This window comes from Rhinatrema bivittatum, chromosome 9 (assembly GCF_901001135.1).
Source record: "Rhinatrema bivittatum chromosome 9, aRhiBiv1.1, whole genome shotgun sequence".
NCBI lineage: Eukaryota > Metazoa > Chordata > Amphibia > Gymnophiona > Rhinatrematidae > Rhinatrema > Rhinatrema bivittatum.
The window spans coordinates 236539532-236563546 of NC_042623.1; the positions used below are offsets into that span (position 1 = coordinate 236539532).

At 46.3% G+C, this 24015-nt stretch overlaps 1 protein-coding gene across 1 annotated transcript in view; it reads left to right on the forward strand.

Annotated features, from left to right (window-relative positions):
• Nucleotides 1-24015, forward strand: part of MCF2L2 (MCF.2 cell line derived transforming sequence-like 2) — a 774003-nt gene that overhangs the window by 685176 nt on the left and 64812 nt on the right. The window contains 2 exon segments of the mRNA XM_029615373.1: nt 4063-4126; nt 8306-8415. Of these exon segments, the coding sequence (XP_029471233.1) occupies nt 4063-4126; nt 8306-8415 (174 nt within the window).

Consider the following 24015-nt stretch of genomic DNA (forward strand, 5'->3'; position numbering starts at 1 on the left):
CGCTGTTGGGACCTTCCACGGCAGGCCGCCGCCGACGCCATCTTTGTGCGGCCCAGAGGCCACGCCTGTTCTTGCTTCATGGAGTGCTGCCGCTGCTGCCTTCTGTCTTCGCGGGAAGGGAGGCAGCTGCTGCAGCTGACTCCATCCCGCGGCACAGAAGCCACCTCCGACGCCTGCCCTCGACTGGACTGGCCTGCTCTTTGTCTTTGTGGCCTAGAGGCCACCGCTGTCTGTGGTCCTGCTCCACTTCCTGGCCCCTCCCCTAGGCGCTGGCTCGCACCTCTTCTTCTGATTTAAAGGGCCAGCGGCGGGAAAAGACCGCGGCCCCACTGGAAGCCAATCTCACTTCACTTCCTGCTTCAGCCCTATAAAAGGGCTCTCTTCCAGTTTCTCAGGGCCTTCAGATCTGGAATCCATGGTTGTCCATGTTCTTCCTTGCCGGTTCAGGTCCTCATTGGTCTTAATGTGTCTGAGATGGTTCTTCGTTTCATGTCTTTATGTTCCTGGTCTCGTTCCTCGTCAGAGTTCCTTTGTTGCCTTGTCTTTGTTCCAGATGTCTTGATGTTTCAGATGTTCCTTGGTCCTGATGTTCTGAAGTCCTGATGATCCTGAACTCCATGTGTTCCAAGTTCCGAGTCTTTCAGGTCTTCAAGTCCTCCAGATGGCCACCCCGAGGATATATCCGTATATATCCGGTTCCTGTTTCCGGTTATTGGAGCCTCGTTTGGTTGGTTCCCTTTCTAGCGCTTGTTTCGCTCCCACGTGGTCCGCAACCAGCCTTCCTAGGTTGTGTAGGGCGTGCAAGCGGACAGGGTGGTCTGTGACCAGCCCATGGGGGGCTGTGTAGGGCGCCCTGAAGGACAGTGCCCTCCTGTACCTTCCAAGTTCCAAATCCTCATCTGAGTCCTTCCAAGTTCCGAGTCCTCATATGAGTCCTTCCAAGTTCCAAGCCTTGGTCTTGTTCCTGCCCTCAGCCTCCGTCTGGCCTCACGCACTCGTTGTTCCCAAGCAGCGAGTCCGGAAGGGCTTTCGAGTGTCCGAAGGGCTACTACCGAGACCAGCATTGTGTTGCTGAGTCTCATTGGTGCATGTAGGTCCAGCGGAGGGCTGATCCTGCCTAGTTCCTGTTCTGAGTTCCTTGCCTTAGTTCCAGTCCTGCTTTGTTCCTGTTCCGCCCGTGCTTACATGCTCTCACCTTCCACGGTGTGCCTTGGGGCTCCTCCCTGAGTCTAGCCATGGTTCAGGGGCTCACGTTCTCCCATGAGCTAGCGACCGTGCCTGCATTAGGATCTGATGGCCGTGGTCACAACAGTAACACTACTGAAACCACATCCCCTGGCAATGAATTCCAGAGTTTAACCATGCGCTGAGTGAAAAAGAATTTTCTTCAATTTGTTTTAAATTAGCTACTTGTTAACTTCTTGAAGTCCTTCTATTATCTGCGGGAGTAAATAAGTAATTTACATTAACTTGTTCAAGTCCTTTCATTATTTTGTAGGCTTCTATCATATCCCCCCTCAGTCGTCTCTTCTCTAAATTGAACAGCCCTAACTTCTTTAGCCTTTCCTCATAGGACAGCCATTCCATGCCCCTTATTATTTTGGTCATCCTTCTCTGCACTTTCTCCAGTGCAACTATATCCATTTTGAGATGCGATGACCAGAAACGCACACAGTATTTAAGGTCCATCTCATCATGTAGAAATACAGAGGCATTATGACGTCCTCCATTTTATTTTACATTCCTTTCCTAATAATTCCTAGAATTTTGTTTGTTTTTTTGATCGCCACAGCACACTGAATTGACAGTTTCAATGTATTATCCACCATGACACCTAGATGTCTTTCCTGCATGGTAACTCCTAGATAGAACCTAACATTGTGTAACTACAGCAAGGGTTATTTTTCCCTATATGCATCGCTTTGCACTTGCCCATGTTAAACTCCATCTTCCATTTAGAAGCCCAATCTTCCAGTCTCACAAGGTCCTCCTGCAATTTATCACAATCCGCTTGAGATTTAACTACTGTGCATAATTTTGTGTCATCCGCAAATTTGATCACCTGACTTGTTTTCCAAATCATTTATAAATATATTAAAAAGCACAGGTCCAAGTACACATCCCTGAGGCACTCCACTGTTTACCTTTTTCCAGTGTGAAAATTGACCCATTTAATCCTACTCTCAGTTTCCTGACTTTTAGCCAGTTTGTAATCCACGAAAGGACATTGCCACCTATCCCATGACTTTTTACTTTTCCTAGAAGCCTCTCATGAGAAACTTTGTCAAATGCCTTCTGAAAATCCAAGTACACTACATCTACAGATTCACCTTTATCCACATGTTTATTAACTCCTTCAAAAAAGTGAAGCAGATTTGTGAGGCAAGACTTGCCTTGGGTAAAGCCATGCTGACTTTGTTCCATTAAACCATGTCTTTCTAGATGTTCTGTGATTTTGTTGTTTAGAACACTTTCCACTATTTTTCCTGGCACTGATGTCAGGCTAACCGGTCTGTAGTTTCCCGGATCGCCCCTGGAGCCCTTTTTAAATATGGGGGTTACATTATCTATCCTCCAGTCTTCAGGTACAATGGATGATTTTAATGATAGGTTACAAATTTTTACTAATAGCTCCGAAATTTCATTTTTTAGTTCCTTCAGAACTCTGGGGTGTTTACCATTTTTTAATGGTAGCCAGTGAAGGTCTTTCAATATAGGGTGACATGTTGTGATCTTCCAATTCCTAACAAAAGTCTAGCTGCTGAGTTCTGCAGAAGTTGTAATGGTCTTGTAATATTTGCGAGTAGTCCTAAAAATAGTGAATTGCAGTAGTCTAATTTTGACAAGATAAGTGCCTGTAAGACAGTTCTGAAATCATTTGAGAATAGTAGGGGTTTTAATCTTTTGAGGATATTTAATTTAAAATAACCATCGCTTATGATTTTTTTAATGCATGATTTAATTGAGAATTCACAATCTATGAGGATGCCGTCATCTGGGAACCCCGAGACCAGGACCTCAGTGACTTTTATTCCATCTCTGATTTAGGAGTTGAATTTCCAGCATTAAAAAATGCGAGTTAAGCCTTCAGGATTTAAATGCACCTCCCTGCATTGGGGGAGTAATAGCTAATGTCTCCATTAACAGGTTTGCTTGGAGGTGCACTAATTTGTGTGAACATCTTTTGTGCGCTAGAATGCTTATTAAATTGTATAAAGTTATGCACACAAAAATGTACACTCAGCGTAGCGCATCTTATTATATCTGCCACTCTATGAGCTCGGCAGCCCTGGGAGGAAAAGAGCTGTCACCAGGCTGGTCTCACAGCTGAGGCAGAGGAAATGCAGCATCCTCTTTGGCCCAGCGGGATGTGCTGTGCTGGGCTGCCCCGTGGCACTCCTCTTTGGCACTTTGCTATGTTGCTATGAATCTAAAACACACAAAATGCCAAAAAAACTTTGACTTGCCATATATTCGGACTAACACAGTCCCTTTTGTACTGGTCATTTCTGTCAGTGTTTTCTCTAGCAGCCTGCATATTGTTAGTGCTGAATCATAACAGAGGACACTGTAACTAAAGTTATTTTATACACTGCACCAGGGGTCCCCAAATCCGGTCTGGGTTGTCAGGATTTCCACAATCAATATGCAGGAGATATTTGCATGTGATATCTCACGCATATTCATTGTGGAAAGCCTGAAAAGCCAGACCAGTTTGCGGCCCTCAAGGACAAGATTTGGGAACCCTGCACTAGACAGACAAATTGAAACTCTGAAAATATTTTCATAAATCTTCAAGTCGCACCAAAAGCTCAGTAAGTGATTTGACACTCTAGGAATATGAGATCGTAAGTGATATCAGCATGGAATTGGCTAGGTAGGAAAATCAAGCCTTTCCAGTATAATTCTTATTTCAGGAATTTTGATGCGCGCTTCATATTTTAGGCAAGAGCCAGGCTCGGAAAATGCAGTGTCATTGCTGCACCATGAGTCTTTATCACAAAGGCTAGCAGGGTGCATTTCTACAAGTAAAATTCTGTGTTTCTTCCTTTCCTGTAACAGAAGCAAGCCAACTACACCAAAGAATCACTGAGAGTGTGTATCATGCACCAATGAATTCATCCAGGTAATTGTGCAGGACTTAATGTCCCATAATTTTCCCTAACAGAGAGCAGCAATTTTTAATTCATACTTCTTTTTATAAAACATGAAGGGGTAGATTTTAAAACACATGTGCAGTTCCTGGCGCGTACACATGGACGCACCGATTTTATAGCATGCGGCGTGCCGGCGCACGCATGTTATAAAATCCGTTGGTTGCACACAAGGGGGGTGAATTTTTGCAAAGTCTGCCCGGCAATGCAATCGGGCCTTCCCCAATTCTAGTCCGCTCCAATTAAGGAGCAGTCTGGGAGAGAACTTCCCTAACCCCCTGCTTAACCTTCCTTCCCCTTCCCCTCTCCTCCCCATCTCCTAAACCTAACCTATCTTGCCTCTATTTTTTTATTTTATTATTGCTAATGGCCGTTGTCCCGGCCGGCCTCTGTCCTGCCCCACCCAGAACACGTCCCCCCAGCCTGCCCCTTTCTCAGGGCCTGGCACTTGTGCGCGTATCGCCACTTAAGCACGTGATCGGGCCCTTTTGAAAATGCATACGGCGCGCACAGGGCCCGGCCACGTGCGTAAGTGGTGATTTTTACGCACATGGCCAATTTAAAATTCGGCCAGAAATGTACATTAGCCAGCTGTTTTTAGAAATAAATGCACCCTTTTCCTACTGGGTATTCTTTTGGAGATAAAAAAAAAAAAAAGGACCATCATTTCCTTTTATTTTATTTCAATGAAAACAATCCAGTCCTGAATTGTTGGGCAGAGAGCATTTATGAGAAAAGTTTGGTATGTAGGCATTGCTAAACAAGAAGAATTTTCTGCAGTAAATTTTAAATACCAGATATTGATTAAATATTGTTTTAACCTTTCTGAATCAGTTGTTTGCCTCTTTATCTCTGCTCTATTTTTTTGCCTTTTCATTCTCTGTTCTCTTCAAACTTCTGATTTTCTCCCATTTTTTCGTCTTGCTCTGTCTCCCACCACCGACGATGTATCTTATGGAAATGTTGATTTTGTAATTATTGAAATGTTATGATTAAGTTAATACTGTTATTACAGTTCCTACATATGTTTTTATCTCACCCTCTCCTTCCTCTGTTCTTCTCGCTCCCTATGCTCTTGCTTTCGCCCGGCCCCCTCTGTCCCTTTCTTGACTGCTCCCCTTTCCCCCTTCCCTGTTTTTTTGTAACTTTCCTTTCTTCTCGAGTTGATTGTAAACCGGTATGATGTGTTCTACGAATGTCGGTATATTAAAAGTTCATAAATAAATAAATCTATATAAATAAAAATGTTAAATAGTTTGTACCAAATCGCTAATCTCAGCAACCACTTAACCGATTGCGTTCAAATTTAGACACAAGTTTCACCTCACATACGGCAAGGATCTTCTACACTTACATTACATATATGTCACACCGGGGGTTTGTAAAAAAGTTTTAAAACTTGGTTCCACAAAACAGCGACATCTGGTGGACATAAGCGGAAGCTCTTACACCTTGCACAAACACTCACACCCCACACACACGTGACCAATGTTTGCGATTCACACACCCTCCGAGCAGACACAAATCCACCCTCCTCACACACCCCCGCACACATGTCAATTGTACTTATTTCACACACCCTCAAAAAACACACAAAAACCCACTAAATACCAGCATGCTACACCGGGAGGCCACTCACATGCCACATGTTTTCAATTCCCACACCCTACGAACTCACACACAAAACACCCTCCTCACACCCTCATGCACATGACTTTTCTACTTACTGCCCTCAACCTCCGAACGCACGGAAAACTGCAGAATAGTTTGGGCTGCTCCAGCGGGGGGGGGGGGGGGGGACGGGGGGACGGACAACACCGCTCCGGGACACATCGCATGCACTACGGCTGTCGCCTGCCAGCAATCAAAATGGCGCCGACGGCTCTTTCCCTTACTAGGACACTCGGGAATGCCAATAGCGGCAGTAGCCCATGTGACATAGTAAGGGTGAGGGCCCGTCGACGCCATTTTCTGAACTGGCAACCAGCGCACCTTCGCCCTTACTATCTGAGCGAGACGACCGCTCCCATTGCTCCACCTCGAGGGCCCGGCGCCAATACTTCCATGCCAGAACGAACGCCCGCTCCACCGACTACCATTATTGAAAGGTATCGTCGGGCCCGCAGGGGGGGGGGGGGCGCGTGGGGATGTTCTTGCGTCCGTGTTCGGGGGGGGAGGGGCAGGGGGCAGTTCCGAGATTCTGCAACTCTTGTGGGTTAGTCTATTTCGCCGGCCTGGGGGGGGGAAGGGAGGGTGGGGGAGGCTTATATAAACACAACGTTTCTGTGGGGATTACTTTGGGGCGCAAAGGGGGAGGGCACACACAAACACATACACAAAATGTGCACCATCTCCGAAAGGTTACAAAACAGCCCTCACCAGGTGGGGAGTCACTGAGGTGACAGTGAGGGGAGGGAGAATGAGGAAGGAGGTAACTGTCAGGGGAGGAAGAATGAGGGGAGAGGTGAGTGTGAGGGGACAGAGTTGGAGTGGGGACAGGGGAGGGAAGGGGGGGGTGACCAAGGGGGCAGAAGATGAGTGACTCAGCTCAATGAGCAAGGGGAAGGGGCAGGGAGGGCAAAGAATCTGACTCAGCCACTGCAACGCGTGGCAGGGGTCCGCTAGTAAATAAATAAAAATTGTGCTTTTTACTCTCAGCTCCTCCTTCAAGCCAGCCCTCTTTGTTTTTCTGTCCTTCCCTTTCCTCAGTTCCTTTCTCTCTCCAATATTCTCACCCTTGCTCCCATCATTACTTCACCCACCATTCTCATTCTCACCCTCCTCCATCCTCTCACTCTGTAGCCGTCTTTCAGTCCTTGTTCAGCTGCCTCTTCTCTTTCTCCCCCAGCTCCATGGTGGTGTTAGAGCTGTTTCACACACACACTTTCTTTGGCTCCACAGCCATGTTGGCACCATTTTCCTCAGTGGTGTCAGGGTGCAACAGCCATCTTTTCTTTGGTGACCCATGGCTGGGTTAGCCCCTTTATCCTTTGTGTCCGATGGCTATGCTAAATCTTCTTTTCTCAGTGGTGTCCTGGCAGCCAACATTTTTTGCCAGCGGTCCTGGGGCTGCACTAGTATGCCACCTGCTGGACCCTGGTGGAGCTGTTCTTCTTGCCATCAGGGAGGACATTTGCATCAAGATGTCTATCTGATATTGCACTGCCAAAATCAAGCTTTACCTTTTTTTTTTTTTTTTTTTTTTTGCAAGGCAGTACTGGGAACCTGGTTCCTTATTGTTAGGTAATAGTAATTTTATTTTGTTATACCTATTTTCTGTAAAATTCAAAACTGTTTACAATAAAAAGTAATAATAAATTACGTTAGTTTAAAAATAAGACATAAAAAACAAACATTACCAAAATTAAAAGTATAAAAACATACAAAACAAAACAACCATAAAACATAAATATAAACAACCCATTAATTACATTAATTTGTGCAAAAAATCAATACAATATAAGAGAAACTAAAAATATGTTAGTAAAACTTAAAACACAGTTAAAACTCATACTTCAAAAATCTTTGAAAACATCCAAGTGTTAACTGATTTCCTAAACTTCAAATAATCACTCTCCATGCATTTAGTCTCTGGTTCAGCTCTCTGACTGTATCGGAATTAGAAGTAGTGTCACAAAACTGATATCGACATGAATATAACATTTTCAAAAAGAACAATACAACCAATGTATTGTGCATCTGTATGCCCTTCTGCCCCCAATCATTTTTGCAAAATGTGCATTTTAGAAAAATCATGTTGCTGTGTTTTTGTTTCAAAAGTACTTTATTTGCATCGTCAGAAAATACACTTCAGTTTTGAACTGCATATCATAAAGCTAGTATTAATCTAGACTTAAACACCACTGCTAACACAAACAATTTATGAACATGTAACTGTGTGCCTCTTATTCTTTATTTACACTCTTAACTATATGGCCCTCACAGTCCTTTCTTACTGCCCCTAGCCCATGCTATTGCATCTACATTCAGGAAACACAGCTCTGATTCCGAATAGTCTTCACTTTATAAGTTATCTAATCTTAGAGCACACACACACACACAAAGATTCCAAGTGCTTAAGCTATCACAATTTTTGCAATGAAAAATAATACTAAGGTTACCTAAATAGTTTCTGTTTTCTTTTTCTGCAGATATAGCAGAAGGTCAGCCAGCATGCAAGAAAATAAGTCTGAATCTTCAAGCCCAGAAACTGCCAATAAGAAAAACAGAACATCTAGTCCTAGCAGCAGACAGATGAGAGGTATGAAGTGTACAGTCATGTGGAACTTCACCATGTTTTAGATTTATCCACACTGAATTCAAGCAGAATTCTGCTGAGCACCTTTAAACTCTGCTTTACCTGATGTCAAATAAAAGTTGATAAAGAATAGTAGATTATAATCAGATAAATTCCATTTCATTTTTAATGGTTGCTTTTATTTTTTTTAAGTACTGCTGTACTGAAAACACATAAAACAAGTGTTATGATCTCAGTCACTGCTATTTCTTCTTGTCATACACAGAATATGCCCTATTTACATTTGCTATATTAGCTCCTCATTTTAGCCAGTACGGGAAGGTTAAAATGCTTCCCAGGATGCACAGCATTCAAGTATAGTGCTAAACATCCATAGGAAGAGGAATTTATTAATAAAAGTTCTGTTAGTTTATGGAAGCCCCATATTCTATATGCCCTGTTTGAAAATATTAAAAAGCTTTTGCAGCAGTATAGTCCAAGTATATTTTTTTCCAGCATGAAAAAAATCATGTAAGCTGAATATCTTCAGGTATTTCTGCAGCCCATGGACTTTGCAGACATTAAGGCCTCCTGTGTGTATCATGACATTCCTGTTCGTACCTCAGGTCTGTCCAGGCAAGTGGGTTTTGCAACCCTACCAGCAGATGGAGGCAGAGCTTTGAGGCACTGCTTCGCATATGAGAATGCCACTTGCAGTTCCTCAGTATGTCTCCAGCAAATGGTAGAAGTGCAAACCTGCATTCTGAGCAAGATTAAAAAAAAAAAAGAACAAAGGAAGAGAAGGATCAGCTTCAAGCTCTCCCTGAGGTGTTAGGAATTTTCGTGGACCATCCCTCAGGTGGGGGGGGGGAGGGGGTTGGAAATTCCTGGGCTGGCTCTGTCTGCATCTTCCCAGGGGCCTGACAGCCAGAGGTCGTGGCTTCCTCATCCTCTTGGAGAGCTTCTCCTCAGATCAGGAAAGTATTTGTGGGCTTTCTCCTTTTTTGTTTTGAGCTGCATTAGGGCTGTGTCGGACGATCCGTTTGAGGCAGATGGAGATCCAGGGGATGACCTAGCAGCATTTGACTCGGTCGATAACCCAGGGGCAAGTAAGAATGTGACTGACCTGGATGAGATGTCAGTGACCAAAGGAGATGATCCGAGAGTCATCCGGCTTTTAAGAAGGAGGAGTTAATGCTTCTCATTCCCCATGCTTGGATGAGCTGGGGATCAAGGTCACTCAGGACCTGATAATAAAGATGTGGATCTGGTGCTGGATGGCCTGTGGGGACCGCCAAAGGCTTTCCCATGGTACAAGAAGGTAAAAAAGCTGATAAACCGGAGTGGGATACTCCAGAGGCCAGCTTGAAGGGCAATGGCGAAGCTGTATCCACCGATGGTGGAGACCTTAGAACTGCTGAGGCTGTCTAATGTGGATTTGGCAGTCACGAAGAAGACTACTATCCCAATGGTGGTGTTGGCTGCCCTGAAGGATGTGCAGGACCGCAAGCTGGAGATTCAGTTGAAGAGGATGTTTGAGGTTTCAGCCTTAAGCTTCCAGGCAGCGATTTGTGGTAGCCTGATGCAGAGGGCCTGTTTGCGCTGGATGCAGAAGGCAAAAGAGAAGGAGTCTTTGGTAGTGGATCCCAAGCCGGCAGCTCGACTGGAAACTAGGGTGGTCTGTGTGGTGTATGAGCTATATGACTTGGTCCAGACATCGGCCCGGAATATGGTCTCTGCAGTAGCAGTGAGGAGACTTCTATAGTTATGTAATTGGTCAGCAGACATGTGATCTAAGTTGCAGCTGTGTAATCTTCTATTCAAGGGAAAGCTGCTGTTTGAGGAAGACCTGGAGCAGTTGATGAAACATCTGCTCCAAGGAGACTAAGTTGTCGGAGGATAAGAAAGCTGTCAAGAAGACCTTTCCACCATGCTCCCTTTTTTTGGGATTTCAGGCATTTTCAGTCTGGCAAGATTGTCTCGGGTTCAGAACAAAAGCAGATCTCAGGTTGACTGCAGTCCTTTCTTGGTTCCTGTAGGACTTCCAGGGATAATTTCCTCCTCTGGTCTCCTGGTGGAAGCGGTAAGAGGGAGGTTGTCCCTTTTCTACAAAGACTGGGCCAGGATCACGTTGGACCAGTGGGTTCTAGAGGTGACAAGAAACTGTTTTGCCTTAGAATTTTCTCAACCAGTCAGAGAAGCTTTCTTGGTGACCCATTGTGTATCTTGGGCCAAGCGAGAGGTGTTACAGGATACACTGCACTGCTTGCAAACTCTGGATGCAATTCTACTGGTTCCTCCACTAGAAAGAGGGCAAGGAACATACTCGATCTATTTCGTGGTCCCCAAGAAAGAGGATACTTTCCGGCCCATTCTGGATCTGCAGAAATTCAACATGGCACTGTGAGTGCCGTGTTTTCAGATGGAGACGTTACGAGTGTTAATGGCTGCAGTCCGGAAAGGGGAGTTTCTGGCAGCTCTGGACCTGATGGAAGCCTATCTGCACATACCCATTCGGCCAGATCACCAGAAGTTTTTGCAATTCATGGTACTGAGGCAGCAAATCCAGTTTCAGGCCCTTCCCTAGGTTTGGCGACTGCATCATGCACATTCACAAAAGTGATGGTGGTGGTGGCGGCCACCCTGAGAAGGCAGGGCATTCCAGTGTGTGCTGCTGTCCTGTTGGAGTCTGTTGTCACAGCAGCATCAGCGGCCTTTGCCGCTGCAGGGGAATCCAGATCTAGTCTCTCGTGGTGGCTATTTTGCCACAATTTGGAGAAGGGTGTGGATCTGGAGACCCTGGACTGGGTGGTGGTGACCAGGGATGCCAGTCTCAATGCTTGGGGAACAGTCTGTCTAGGATGGATGGCACAAGGTCAGTGGTCACCTATGGAAGCGGCCTGGTCTATCAGTCATTGGAAACGAGAGCAGTTCACAGGGCGCTGATGGTTTTCCTCCTTCAGGTTCAGGAACGTGTAATCAGAATATTCTTGGACAGTAAAATAATGGTGGTGTACATCAATGGGAAAATGGAATGAAGAATTGTGCCATGGCTCTGGAGGCCCAGGAGCTTTTTATCTGGGAGAAGGTTACCTGGAAGGGATAGCAGCTGCACATGTGGCCAGAGTGGACAATGTGCAGGCTGACTATCGCAGCAGGCAGCAGTTGGACCCGGGAGAATGGGAGTTGTCGATGAAGGCCTTTGGCCTTATTTGGGACCACTCAGCTGGATCTGATGGTGTTGCAAAGCAGTGCCAAGGCAGCGTGGTTCTTCGGTTGCAGATGAGAGGTCAGAGCCAAGGGACTAGACACTCTAGTTCTTCCGTGGCTGACAGGGATTCTGCTGTACATTTTTCCTCCATGGTCATTAGTAGGCTGTGTGGTGCGGTGCATCAAAAGGCATCCCGGACAAGTGATCCTTGTGGCGCCGGAGTGGCTGCATCGCCTGTGGTTCATGGATCTGATTCATCTCGCAGTGGACAGGCCCCTCAGGTTGACTCATCCGCCAGGTCTGTTAAAGCAAGGACCTGTCTTCTTGGATCGGGCGGATCACTTTTGTCTCATGGCTTGGCTTTTGAGAGGAGACATTTAAGGTTGAAAGGTTACTCGGAGCCCAAGATTACCACTTGCTTCAGACCAGGAGACCATCAACGTTTGGCTTATGTCAGGCTGTGCAGATCTCTTGAGGTTTGGTGTATAGGGGAAGGCCTAGACCCATTTTCCTCATATTTTGGCCTTTTTACAGCAGGGCTTGTCTAAGGGTCTAGCGTATAATTCCCTTTATGGCAAAGTGTCTCAAAGGTAAGCTACAAGGGAGGCCTTTAGCGTCGCACCCAGATGTAGTAAGGTTTTTAAAGGGGACCAAGTATTTGCCGCTGCCTGTGCGCAGGCTGTGTTTGGCATGGAGTTTGAACTTGGTTCTTCCAGTGCTATGCAGATCACTTTTTGAGCCATTGCAAAGGGCATTGCTAAAGGACCTCATCCTGAAAGTGGTTTTTCTGGTGGCAATTTGTTCGGCCAGATGAATTACGGAGCTATAGGCTTTGTCCTATAGAGAGCCATTTCTGAGAATTCTGGATAATGGGATATCATTGCGTACAGTGCCCTCATTTCTACCCAAGGTAGTTTCTTTGTTCCACCTTAACCAGATGGTGGAGCTTCCCACATTTCTAAATTCATCGTCCAAAACTCCAGAGGCGAGGGAGCTTCAAATGTTGGAAGTTTGAGTGCTATTGCAGTATCTGAAGGTCATCAACAGTTTTTGGCGGTTGGATCATCTGTTTGTCTTGTTTAGAGGAGCCAAGAAGGGAAGTAAAGCTTTTAAGGGCACAATTGTTTGTTGGTTGATGGAAACTACTTTTCAGTCTTTATTTGCAAGGGTCGGAAAGTTCCAGAGGGGTTGCAAGCGCATTTTACTAGAGCTCAGGCAGCTTCCTGGGCTGGGTGTCAGTTGGTGTCACCACAGGAGATCTGTAGAGCAGCAACGTGGTCTTCACACTTTCTACCGCATTATTGGTTAGATGTTCGCAAGCCAGGGGAGCCAGTTTGCTGACAGTATGTTGACAGGAAAGGAAAACTGGTTCTTACCTGCTAATTTTCATTCCTGAAGTACCACAGATCAGTCCAACGACCCAGCCTCTTATCCGCGAAAGACCATTCTGGCTATGTTGACAACTGATCAGATTTTCAGTATGTATATATTTTGAGCCTATAGGAAGACTAGGTTTCCTTGGGGTTGATATGAGGCTCCAGTTTAGGGAGCTCCAACTTTACGTTTGACATTTGCCATGGAAAGACAGACGATAGTTGAGGTTTCACTATAATTTGGTTTGGGTACAGGTCAATACTGAGGGACTGCAGGTGGCACTCGTATATGAAGCAGTGCCTCAAACCTTGTGTTCTCTGCCTCCATCTGCTGGTAGGGATGCAAAACCCATGTGTCTGGACTGATCTGTGGTACTTTAGGAACAAAATTTAACAGGTAAGAACCAATTTTCCTTTATTGGTATATGTTCTTGAGAGGGCTGTGAAAAGTAATCAGAAGCCATGGTTTCTGTTTAATTAATGCTTAGCTATTGTTTACAGAAGGATAGTGCCAGAAGTATAGTAGGTTGATCTTACAGAATAATTTGAATCCACCTGTAGAACTGTCGGGCAAAACTTGAAGAAAAATATATTTAAAAACTGGGAATTTTATCTCATTGTATGACTCTTAAATTATTATAGTAGCCAAGCTACCCACCTTATGTAGACATACAAAAATGACTGCAGTTCCAGTCCAGTCTGCAGAGTTTTTAACCATGTTATTAAATTAGGAAAATCCACATAGCTGTTTTTACTGGTGCATAAATCTTATCTGTGCACCTCAGCAGAAGGCAGCGTGGAGATCTCAGCAGGCGATGAGCCTGGTATACATGTAGTTTAAGCTCCAGGAATGATGGTACAGCAGTTTGACTTTTTCCTCCCACCAGTCAAACTCTCACTCTTTCTTCCTCTCTATTACCCCACCCAACAGCATGATTTGGCTGCCCACTCTTCTGTTGCCACCCATTTCCCCTCACTATTCTCTCCCCCCCCCCCACCTTCCCTCTTTCAGGCTATCCTGACCTCTCCCTCCCAGCATAGCCTAGCTGCAACCACCTCTCCTTCCCAGACTGGTCTGACAGCAGTGGCTGCCTCTCCCTCCCAACAGAACTCAGCCTCAGCCGCCTCCTCCGTGCCAGCACAACTCAGAAGGAGCAGCTGCCTCAGGCTGCAGCCAGCTCTCAAGACCCCAGCACAGTGTTTGTTGCTCTATGAAGTCCATGCATACAGCCAGACGCCAGTGCATTCACGGTTTCACAGAATGACAGACACTGCGCATTATATATGATTCTAGTGAACTTTGACTTACGACCCAATTCACATTTTTCCTAGAGGTGGGTGTGACCTGCATAGAGGGGAAAATATGAACCAGAGAATACCAAATTGTCCGATTTTAAGGTTGATCAGTTAGATCTTTTTCAGCTTGCATTTCCCTCCATGCTGGAAATATGGACGTAAAAGCAAGCTTGAATAGGTTGCCCGATTCATTATGGGGGCTACACAGCCTTCAGCTGAGGGCATGGTGTAGAGCTCAGTGTGTGGTTACACAGGACAACCTCCTACCAGGCATCCCGCATCACTTAACCAGATGTGCTGCCTGCGCCTTCCCACCTTCATTAAGACATATTGATAAATGGGCTCCCAAGTCAGTGTGGGCGAAGAAATCACCTGCAGAGCCATTAGGTTAATGGCCCTTCCTAGACTGACTATCATTAAAGAAAATAGATAGTTTCCAGCTGTGAACACTTCTGTACTCATGGGTGAGGGACAATGTACCCTTAAATATAACCCCCTACAAAGGTGACATGATCCCAGGTCTGCTTTTCCTCACAAATGTAAGCAGTTCTTTGTGATTTAATCTTGATTTTCACACTAACCTTTTTCTGATGGTGTCACACTATAATCCTTCCTTCTCCAAAAGCTTGAAGGTGGACCCTGCTAACTCTGCATTTCTCACATCTTTCCTTACTACTTTTCCCCTCTTGCTCTCTCCTAGCTGATGCTTCTGCCAGTCATAACCTTGAGCGCTCAGCTCTTGCTAGAAAGCGATTCACATTGCAGGGTCTTTCCAACCGCAGAGCTCCGCCCAAAGGTAAATCGAGCACCTGCAGCCTTCAGTGTCCTGCCATCATCTCAAATCAGGTTATCTCCATTGACATTCCGTGTCCCATGTCCACCTTCCTCCCTGCATTCTGACAGTGATTGTGTTGTGTATATCCACCCATGACATGCTTGCACAGTACATCAAGCATGTTTCCTTGAATGTGGATGGCTCTGCGGTTTTTCCACTACAGCTCTGTCATGGTTTTTGCCCTACTGTTCCCGCCTTGTGCTGTATGCCGTCACTTTGTCCTTGATTCATAAAACATGCTGTGCATGCAGAATATCAGTTTTGATAACATAAATGGCTCTGTGGGTAAACTCATGTGAAATCTTTCAGAAATAAGCTGCTTTATAACCATAAATAAATAAAAGCCTTGACTGTACTGTGTATAAATAGGAGTGATGAAGGGACCCTCGCCAGTGCAGTTTTACCATTCTTTGAGAGAACTGTGATACTGAGGGGTTTGTTTTTTTTTTGCTCCATATGAATAACAGCTGTTCCTGTTCATACCCAGAACAGTCCAGACAAGTGGGTTTTTGCATCCCTACCATCAGATGGAGGCAGAGAACAAAAACTTTGAGGCTCTGCTACATAACCGAGAGTGCCACCTGCAGTCCCTCAGTATTTCTTTTTTCCCATTTATAACTTTTATTGGCAGAAAACAAGACAGAAATGCACCAAGTACATAATAAATGCAACCAGAATAGAACAGAAAATACGCATGTACAGCATAACTGAACGCCATTTTATCCAAATATACCCCCTAGAAACCCCCCACCCCTCCCCGTAGAGGTAGCTGATATATAACATACAGACACTTGGTAATCAAAAACATGCCATCACACTGCAAAGTATAGAAAGACCTAGGAAGTGACAAGCCCCATGACAATGCATGCACCTCAAACGATTGGAAGACCCCTTTGAGGCTGTTATCCCAGGGTTGGTACACCGGTTGCGAGGCACGCCAAGCCTGCAGTCGGCCAGCCCCCGCCTTTACTATACAACAGAAATGCATAACCATCGTTCATACTGGCCCCAGACCTTGTGAAAGTTATGGGTCGACGCATTGCGAAATGCTGTAATCTTGCCCAAAGTATGGGTGTTTAGGACCATTGCCTGTACCATTGATAGCGTCGGGACACTGGGATCCTTCCAGCTGCGTGCTATAGCACATCTGGTCGCCGTAACCACAAATTTAATAAAGTTATTATGAAATCTTGATCTGTCTTGGAGCTCCTCATTCAGTAATGCTTGTGCTGGTGTAAGCTGAATACGTGTATTCAGAATCGTTGATATCCACGTCGATATAGATGTCCAAAGTTCTTGGATTTTCGGACATTGCCACCAAAGATGAAAAAAAGTGCCTCGCTCCTGACAAAGTTTCCAGCAATGTCCCTGAGTGTTGGGCGAGTAGCGCTGAATAAGACACGGGGTGACATACCATCGAAAGTATAATTTATATCCATTTTCTATATGCTGGGTGGAGATCAGTCCCTTCCTCAGAAGTAGAAATGTCCGCAGCCAATCCTCCTTAGTCCTATCGCACTGTAGATCCGCCTGCCATGCTTGAATATGAGACGCTGACATAACAAAGTCATCACTTAATAAACAGTATAGATTGGTTATATGTTTGGTAACCAAATGGGCCTGACGACACATACTTTCAAAAGTTGAAATACCCTTTGCCAGGTCAACTGCCACCCTATGTCGAAGGAAAAAGTGTCTAACTTGTAGGTAGCGGAAGAGATCAGCAGGCCCCAACTGGAATTGGCGGCTAAGTGTAGGAAAGGTGGTCAGCCCCCCAGGGGACCAGATGTGCGACCATTGCAATATACCTTTGTCTATCCAAGTTTTGAATGCGGTCGGGGTGCCCGCTGGTCGAAACTCCCCATGGTAAAATAAGTGGGAACTATGGAAAAAACCTTGCCCTCCCACTAAGGTGGTCCTCCAGCGGTCCCAAACGGACATGGTGGCCTGTACGGTCTCCGGTAAAATCAGTCTGGGACACCAAGAGGCTCGAGCCTGCCACAGCAATGCCGTAATAGGGAAGTCACCTAGCAAGGCTTGCTCCAACTGCACCCATGGCTTACGATGTTTAGAATCATGCCACTCTATAGCCGCCTTCAGGTGGGCCGCGCCATGGTAACGGGCAAGATTAGGCACTCCCAACCCTCCCCTATGCCTAGGTACAAACAAGGTTCGCTGTGCGATCCGAGGTCTTTTCCCCTTCCACAAATATTTGTTTAGTCTCTTTTGCCATTTATCCAACAATTGAACAGGAATGACAATGGGTAGAGTCTGTAGTAAGTATAGAATCCGGGGCAAGATGTTCATCTTTAGCACTGCAAGTCGTCCCAGCCAGGAAATGTGATACCTATCCCACTCCTCTAGATCTTTATATATTTTTGCCATAAGAGGGGTATAATTTAAGTGGAATAGATCCTTGTCCGTGCCCAGATAGACCCCCAAATACTTTAATTTACGGTTAGCCCACTTAAAGGGGAACTTCAATGTAACTCGATCCAACAAGGCTGGGGAGCCATTGACGTTTAGCAGTTCCGATTTTTCCCAATTGACAGAGAACCCCGAGACCCTGCTAAAGGCCTCTAATTCATCGGAAACTGCGCTCAGGGATCGAAGGGGGTCAGTAATAGTGAACAAAATATCATCTGCGAAAAGCGACAGTTTCGAGGTAAACTCTCCAACCTGCACCCCAGTGATTAAGGGATTACTGCGTATGCGGTGGGTAAAGGGCTCCAAAAAGAGGGCAAAGAGCAAGGGCGACAGCGGGCATCCCTGTCTGGTACCTCTACCAACCGCAAACGGAGAGGAATACCCCCCATTAATTTTCAAACAAGCAGTGGGTGCTTCATATAGTTTTTGTATCCAATTAATGAACTTGTCCCCCAAATTGTATAAGCGCAGAGTGTGAAACAAAAATGGCCAATGCACGTAGTCAAAGGCCTTTTCGGCATCGATAGCTAACAGTAGCATGGGAATATTGTGCGAGCGAGCCCACCCCATGGCAGCTACCGTTTTACGGACATTATCCGATGCCATACGACCCGGGATGAAGCCAGATTGATCAGGATGTACCAATCCAGGTAAGGACACATTTAACCTATGGGCCAATATTTTTGCTAATATTTTCATGTCTAAATTAATTAAAGAAATGGGGCGATAAGAGCCGCAGACCGTGGGATCTCGGCCCGGTTTCGCCAGCAGTGTGACCCCCGCCATATTGTCTACCTGGGATAGCGATACCGGCCCCTGCAACGAGTTATATAGTGAGACCAGCGGAGGCACCAATAAAGTCATGAATTTTTTATAAAATAAAGCAGTGTAGCCATCCAGTCCGGGCGACTTGCCTAGCTTCAGCGATTTAATGGCCCACGTCACTTCCGCTGCAGTTATATCCCGAGCTAGGAATACCTGGGCCTCAGGTGTGACTTGTGGCAGGGGAGTATTGTGAAAATACGCCTCCAACTCCGCTTGGTGGATATCCATTTTAGGGGCATAAAGCTCCGTATAAAAACGGAGAAAGCGCTGCCTAATGTCAGTATTTGAGGTCAGCATCCTCCCATTTTCATCTTTTAATTTTACAATATTAGTCTGGGCATATTGGACCTTCAATTTGCGGGCTAACTGTCGTCCCGCCTTGTTACCCCCTTCATAATATAGCTGCTTACTGCGAGTCAAATTGTGGGCTATTTGGGCCGCTTCCAGATCCGCCAGGCGTTTGCGCAAGGCATCAATTTGCTCCAATAGGCCATCATCCCCTGTAACTAAATGTGTTCTCCCCAACTGTTGCAAACGCGACAGGATATCAACTTTTTCCCGCTGTCTACAGCGCTTGACATAAGCACCCCTGGCAATAAGCTTGCCGCGCAGCACCGCTTTTAAACAGTCCCATAGTACAATTGGGGAAATATTAGGGGTATCATTCAATTGAAAATATTCCTGAATTTCCCCATATAATTGGGTACAAAATTCCTCCTCCTCGAGGAGACTATCATTAAGCCTCCAGTATTTTTGTCCTTTATCGTACCCAGAGAAATGAAAGTCCATAAATACCGGACCATGATCGGACCAGGTGATAGGGCCCAGTGTCGGGTCAATAACCTGGGTACAGCAGCCCTTATCCACTAACAAGTAGTCGATGCGCGAGTAGGTTTTATGCACTTTAGACAAGAATGTATAATTCCTAAATTTGGGGTGCCAAACCCGCCACACATCAACCAGGCCATGATGCCGCAGAAAACGGCGGAAAGCCTGACGGTCAGTCCGTCTAGCCGGAGGATTAGAGTGAGAATTGTCTAGGCGTGGGTCTATAGTCAGATTAAAGTCTCCTCCCAAGAGTATATGGCCCTCCGCCCACAGATCAATAAGCTGCGAAAGGCCGTCCAGATAGGCACCCTGTCCCTCGTTAGGTGCATATGAACTAATTAGGGTATACCTGTCCCCTCCAATGGCAATAACCAGTAAGAGATATCGTCCCTCAGGGTCCGTCCGACATAATAATTCTTCATATATCAGATCTTTATGCATAAGTATTCCCACGCCTAAGTACTTTCGAGCCAGTGGCCTAGCTGCCCAGTACTGCCTAGGAAAACTAGGGTGCTTAAGCAGACGCTCATATCTCTTCTTTAAATGGGTTTCTTGTACAAAGGCGATCTTAGTATGATGGAAGTTCAAATCATCAAACAGAGATTGCCGTTTAAGAGGTGTATTCAGTCCCTTTACATTTAGGGACATAACGTTAAAGGCCGTCATGATTTAATAAAGTCATAGGTGAATATCCCAATGGCTGTCACCTGTGGTCCCTCCCCCTCTACGAAGCTAGTTTGTCTGTAATTCTTTAATATCCAAGCGTCCCCTCTAGCAATATGGCCATAGTAAGTGCTGCCCTCTAACATCCCCTCCCGCTTTCCCCCCTCCCCCACAACCTGTTCCCTATCCCAGGGCCATGCTGTCTGAATAAGGGAGGAGTCAATCATCCCAGCATAGCCTTTCCCCAAGACATCTTATATTCTAAAAGAAACATTTTCTGACAATTTTGGGACATCCCCAACTTATAAACTGTGTAACTCAGAACCTGAAAACATCACATGGAAACAGACAGAATCATTAGGAAACATTTCAGCAAGAATAAATAGTTCCATAAAGTGAACTTTGAAAGCGAGGACCTGCCCCTGAAACCCAGGCATGTCAAAGCAGCAATGTCACAAAGAGAAAACCTTTTGCCCTCCTCGGGCCATTAGATTCACGCTGCCCAAGCTCAACGCGGAGGGGGTGAATCAGGCTGTCGCCGCAGCCTCCTATCCCCTCTGTTCACCCGTTGCCAGCGTGGAGGTCCCTCCTTTCGCACGGGTGGCTTTGGAAGAGACGATAAACCCAAGATTTCAGGGTAACCTGCGTCGCGCAGTATAGTGGAGGCCTCCGCCGGCGTTTTCGCCCTAAGTGCTTCACCTTTCAAAGTAAAGTTGAGCCCAAATGGGAACAACCATCTATACCTGATATTTTCTTTTCGGAGAAGATCCGTAATAGGTTTAAAGTCCCTCCGCTTCTTTATTGTGGTGGGTGAGAGGTCTATAAAAATCATGACCTCATGGCCCTGCCATTTCCAGCTAGTTTGCTGCCGGGCGATGCTGGCGATTTTGTCTTTAACAGCAAATTCGTGGTAGCAGGCTATAATATCTTTAGGCAAATTGTTCACACGGGGTCCAAAGACTCTGTGCGCCCGTGCTATTTTCACCTCCACCTCCTGCTCCGTGGAAGCTGTTCCCGCGCCTGCAGCAAGAAGCATGGTGCTAATCTGGACCACAGTGTCTATACAGTCCGCGTAGTCAGGTCCCTCCGGAATACCTCTAAACCGGAGATTATGGCGCCTTGACCTGTTTTCTAGGTCTTCCATTTTATTTTGCAAGCGTTCCATTTCTTCTTGCATAGTGTTTAATGTTTCATGCTGCTCCTTGATGTCTACGCTGTTTGCCTCCGCCCTGGTTTCAATTTCAAATAAGCGGCGGCCATGTTCTGCTACGTCCCCTTTGAGCTCCTCGATGGAGGACATAATAGCTTCGGTTTTCGCCGCGATTTCCGCCTTAATTTCAGCGAACCATCCCTTCATGTCCTCCCTTGAAGGAATCACGTTTTCAGCCGCGAGGGTGACCGCCGTCACCGCCTCGAGGTCTGCTGCCTCGGTTCCAGCGCCCGCCATGTTGTTGTCTTGAGGCTCTCCTTCCAGCGGCAGTTTAGTGTACGAGAACTTCTTCAAATCGATCGCTTTCCGCCTATAAGACATCTGCCGGTAAGCCTGGAGGCGTTGGGAGCCTTTGTTGCGCGAAGCGCCGGTCGGGGTGCCCGATGTCAGTTAATTTTGCTGATGTCTGGCGAGAGACTCGGGGTTAGCCAGCCATTTGCTGGGATGACGTCACATCCTCCCAGTCCCTCAGTATTTCTGTCTCCAGCAGATGGTAGAGGTGCAAACCTGCAGTCTGTTAGTTAAAAAAAAAAAAAAAAAAAAAAAGAAAGAAAGAAAAATTAGTACAGAGTAGGGAAAAGGGGGGAGGAAGTGACGTCACAAACTAACATGGACGTCTAAGCCCGACTCTCCGTCCCCTCCACTATCATTTAGAGATTTTTTAGCCTATCACCTCCATGATATCCGCACTGAAATAGTGGAAACTGGTATATAACCGGGCGACTTTCATGGCCAGCAAGAAAAAAACGGTCAACTTGACCCAGTTTTCCTATGATGCAGGGGGATCCTGATTCGCGGCCCTGTCGGCTGAACTGGCAGCCTCGGCCATGCGACACCACCAGAGGTGAGCTGTGGGGAAATTCCCGATCAAGACACATCCTTAGCGATGCTCACGAAAAAAGATTTCAATAACTGGTTCGACGAAATCCGGCGAGATAAACGCTCTCTCAGAGATAATGTGAACACTAACATAGAAAGCCTCCGGACTGACTTGCGCGACCTCGGCCGGCGGGTAGAGGAGTCCGAGGGGGTCATTGAGGCGCATGGTATGCAACTTACCGCATTAACGGAGGAAATCGCTGAGCTCCAGAAACAGCAGGAGGAAGCTACGTTAAAAATGGAGGACCTTGAAAGCAGATCCCGGCGTTCTAATATACAAATCCGCGGCCTGCCTGAGACCCCAGAATTTGCAAACACGATGGAGGTGGTGAGAAAGGTACGCTCGGCGCTTTTGGCCTCTGAACCGGGATCAGGTTTGGAGGAGTCGCAGTGACCCGACATAGTAATTGAGAGAGCCCACCGGGCCTTGGGGAATGCCCCGCGAAATACCCCGAAGGACATTATAGCATGCCTGCATAGTTTTTTAATTAAGGAAGACCTTATGCGCTGCGCCAGACGCTTGAGACCATTTAACTGGTAAGGTCATGAATTACAAATATAAAATGACCTGGCGCCAGTTACTTTGTGCAGGAGAAGAGAGCTGCAACCCTTAACAATGGTGCTTCGGCGGGAGAATATCCGGTACAGGTGGATCTATCCATGGGGCCTAGCTTTCACCATCCACGGTGCAACCTCCCAGGTTAAAAACGTGGCTGATGCGATCCAGCATGCAGGCCCAACCGCAATGGCAGCGGGTCAGGAAAGGAGGATGCCGCCTTACCTGGAACCCTATGAGCATGGGAAACGCAGCCATGGCATGCCCTCATGACTTGCAGGACTCCACTTTCCCACTCCTGGCGGGGAAAAGGAAAGGGAAATTTGACCCGGACCGCCACACATAGGGCTGCCGGTGTGCAGTATGTGGTCCCATTGGGGTGCTACTGCGTGTTGGCGGCGGGCCTACAAGTTTGGAAGGACACAGTTACCTGTAAGATGTTTATTTTTGCAAGTATGAGGATGAGACTGTGTTCTTGTTATACAGTTTAATTGTTAATCAGGTTTATTAGATACATAGTTGAGGACGGAATAGGGAGGGAAGGTGGGAAACCCGCATATGAAATACGGATTCTGGGGAATGGAAGATGGTGGAGGAGGGACTGACGGGCTATCCTCCTCTAGGTAGGGCTCTACCTTTATGATGGACAGGGGAATAGTGAGGGGGGGGAAGGGGATAGAGGGGGGAGGAGGGAGGGAGTTTACACGAGGAGGGGTGGGTGGGCAATGGGCTATTCGGACTGCTGAGCGAAGGAGTTTGGGGCATGAATGGCGGGTGGGAGAGGTTTTCCACTATGGGTTTGTTCACCAGAGGAAAGCTATGAGAGGGAATGGGGGGTGGGTGTCCTGGACGAATGGCTGAGCTTAAATTTATTTCTTTGAAAGTCAAAGTCTTAAATTCACCGTATAAGTGTTAAATGCTCTTTAAAGAGCTTAATAGACTACAAGCCTCAGTAGCGTTCGTCCAGGAGCCGCACTTGAGGCGCCGCGATGAACGATTACTCTATTCAAAAAAGTATCCCCTACAGTATTTTGCATCTGCTACTCTACATCACACTAGGGGGTGGGGATCCTCTTTTCTCAGCACCTTGTGGTGCAAGTCCAAGATCAATATCAGGACCCCAGTGGTAGATTTCTGATACTAAACGTAGCTTTGCAAAACTTGCAGCTGGTGTTTGTGTTTATTGTCCCCCATCCTTGCAGTTAGAGACACTGAGAGAGGTGAGTCAACGGATCAAGGGCTCCCTTGGTGCCAGCGTGGTCATTGCTGGCGATTTCAATATTGCACCTAATCCCAGGCTCGACACCTCGGCACAGTCCCTCGGGGGAAAAGGGAAAATTAGGAAAGCATTAAAACAAACGATGAAGGCTAGACAATTAGTGGATATTTGGCGACTCAAATATCCTCATAGTAGAAATTATACTTTCTACTCGCATCCCCGCAATACATACACGCAAATTGATTTTTTCTTAATCTCCAAGGACCTTATTGCTAGAATGGGTGCAACTGACACTGAGTGTA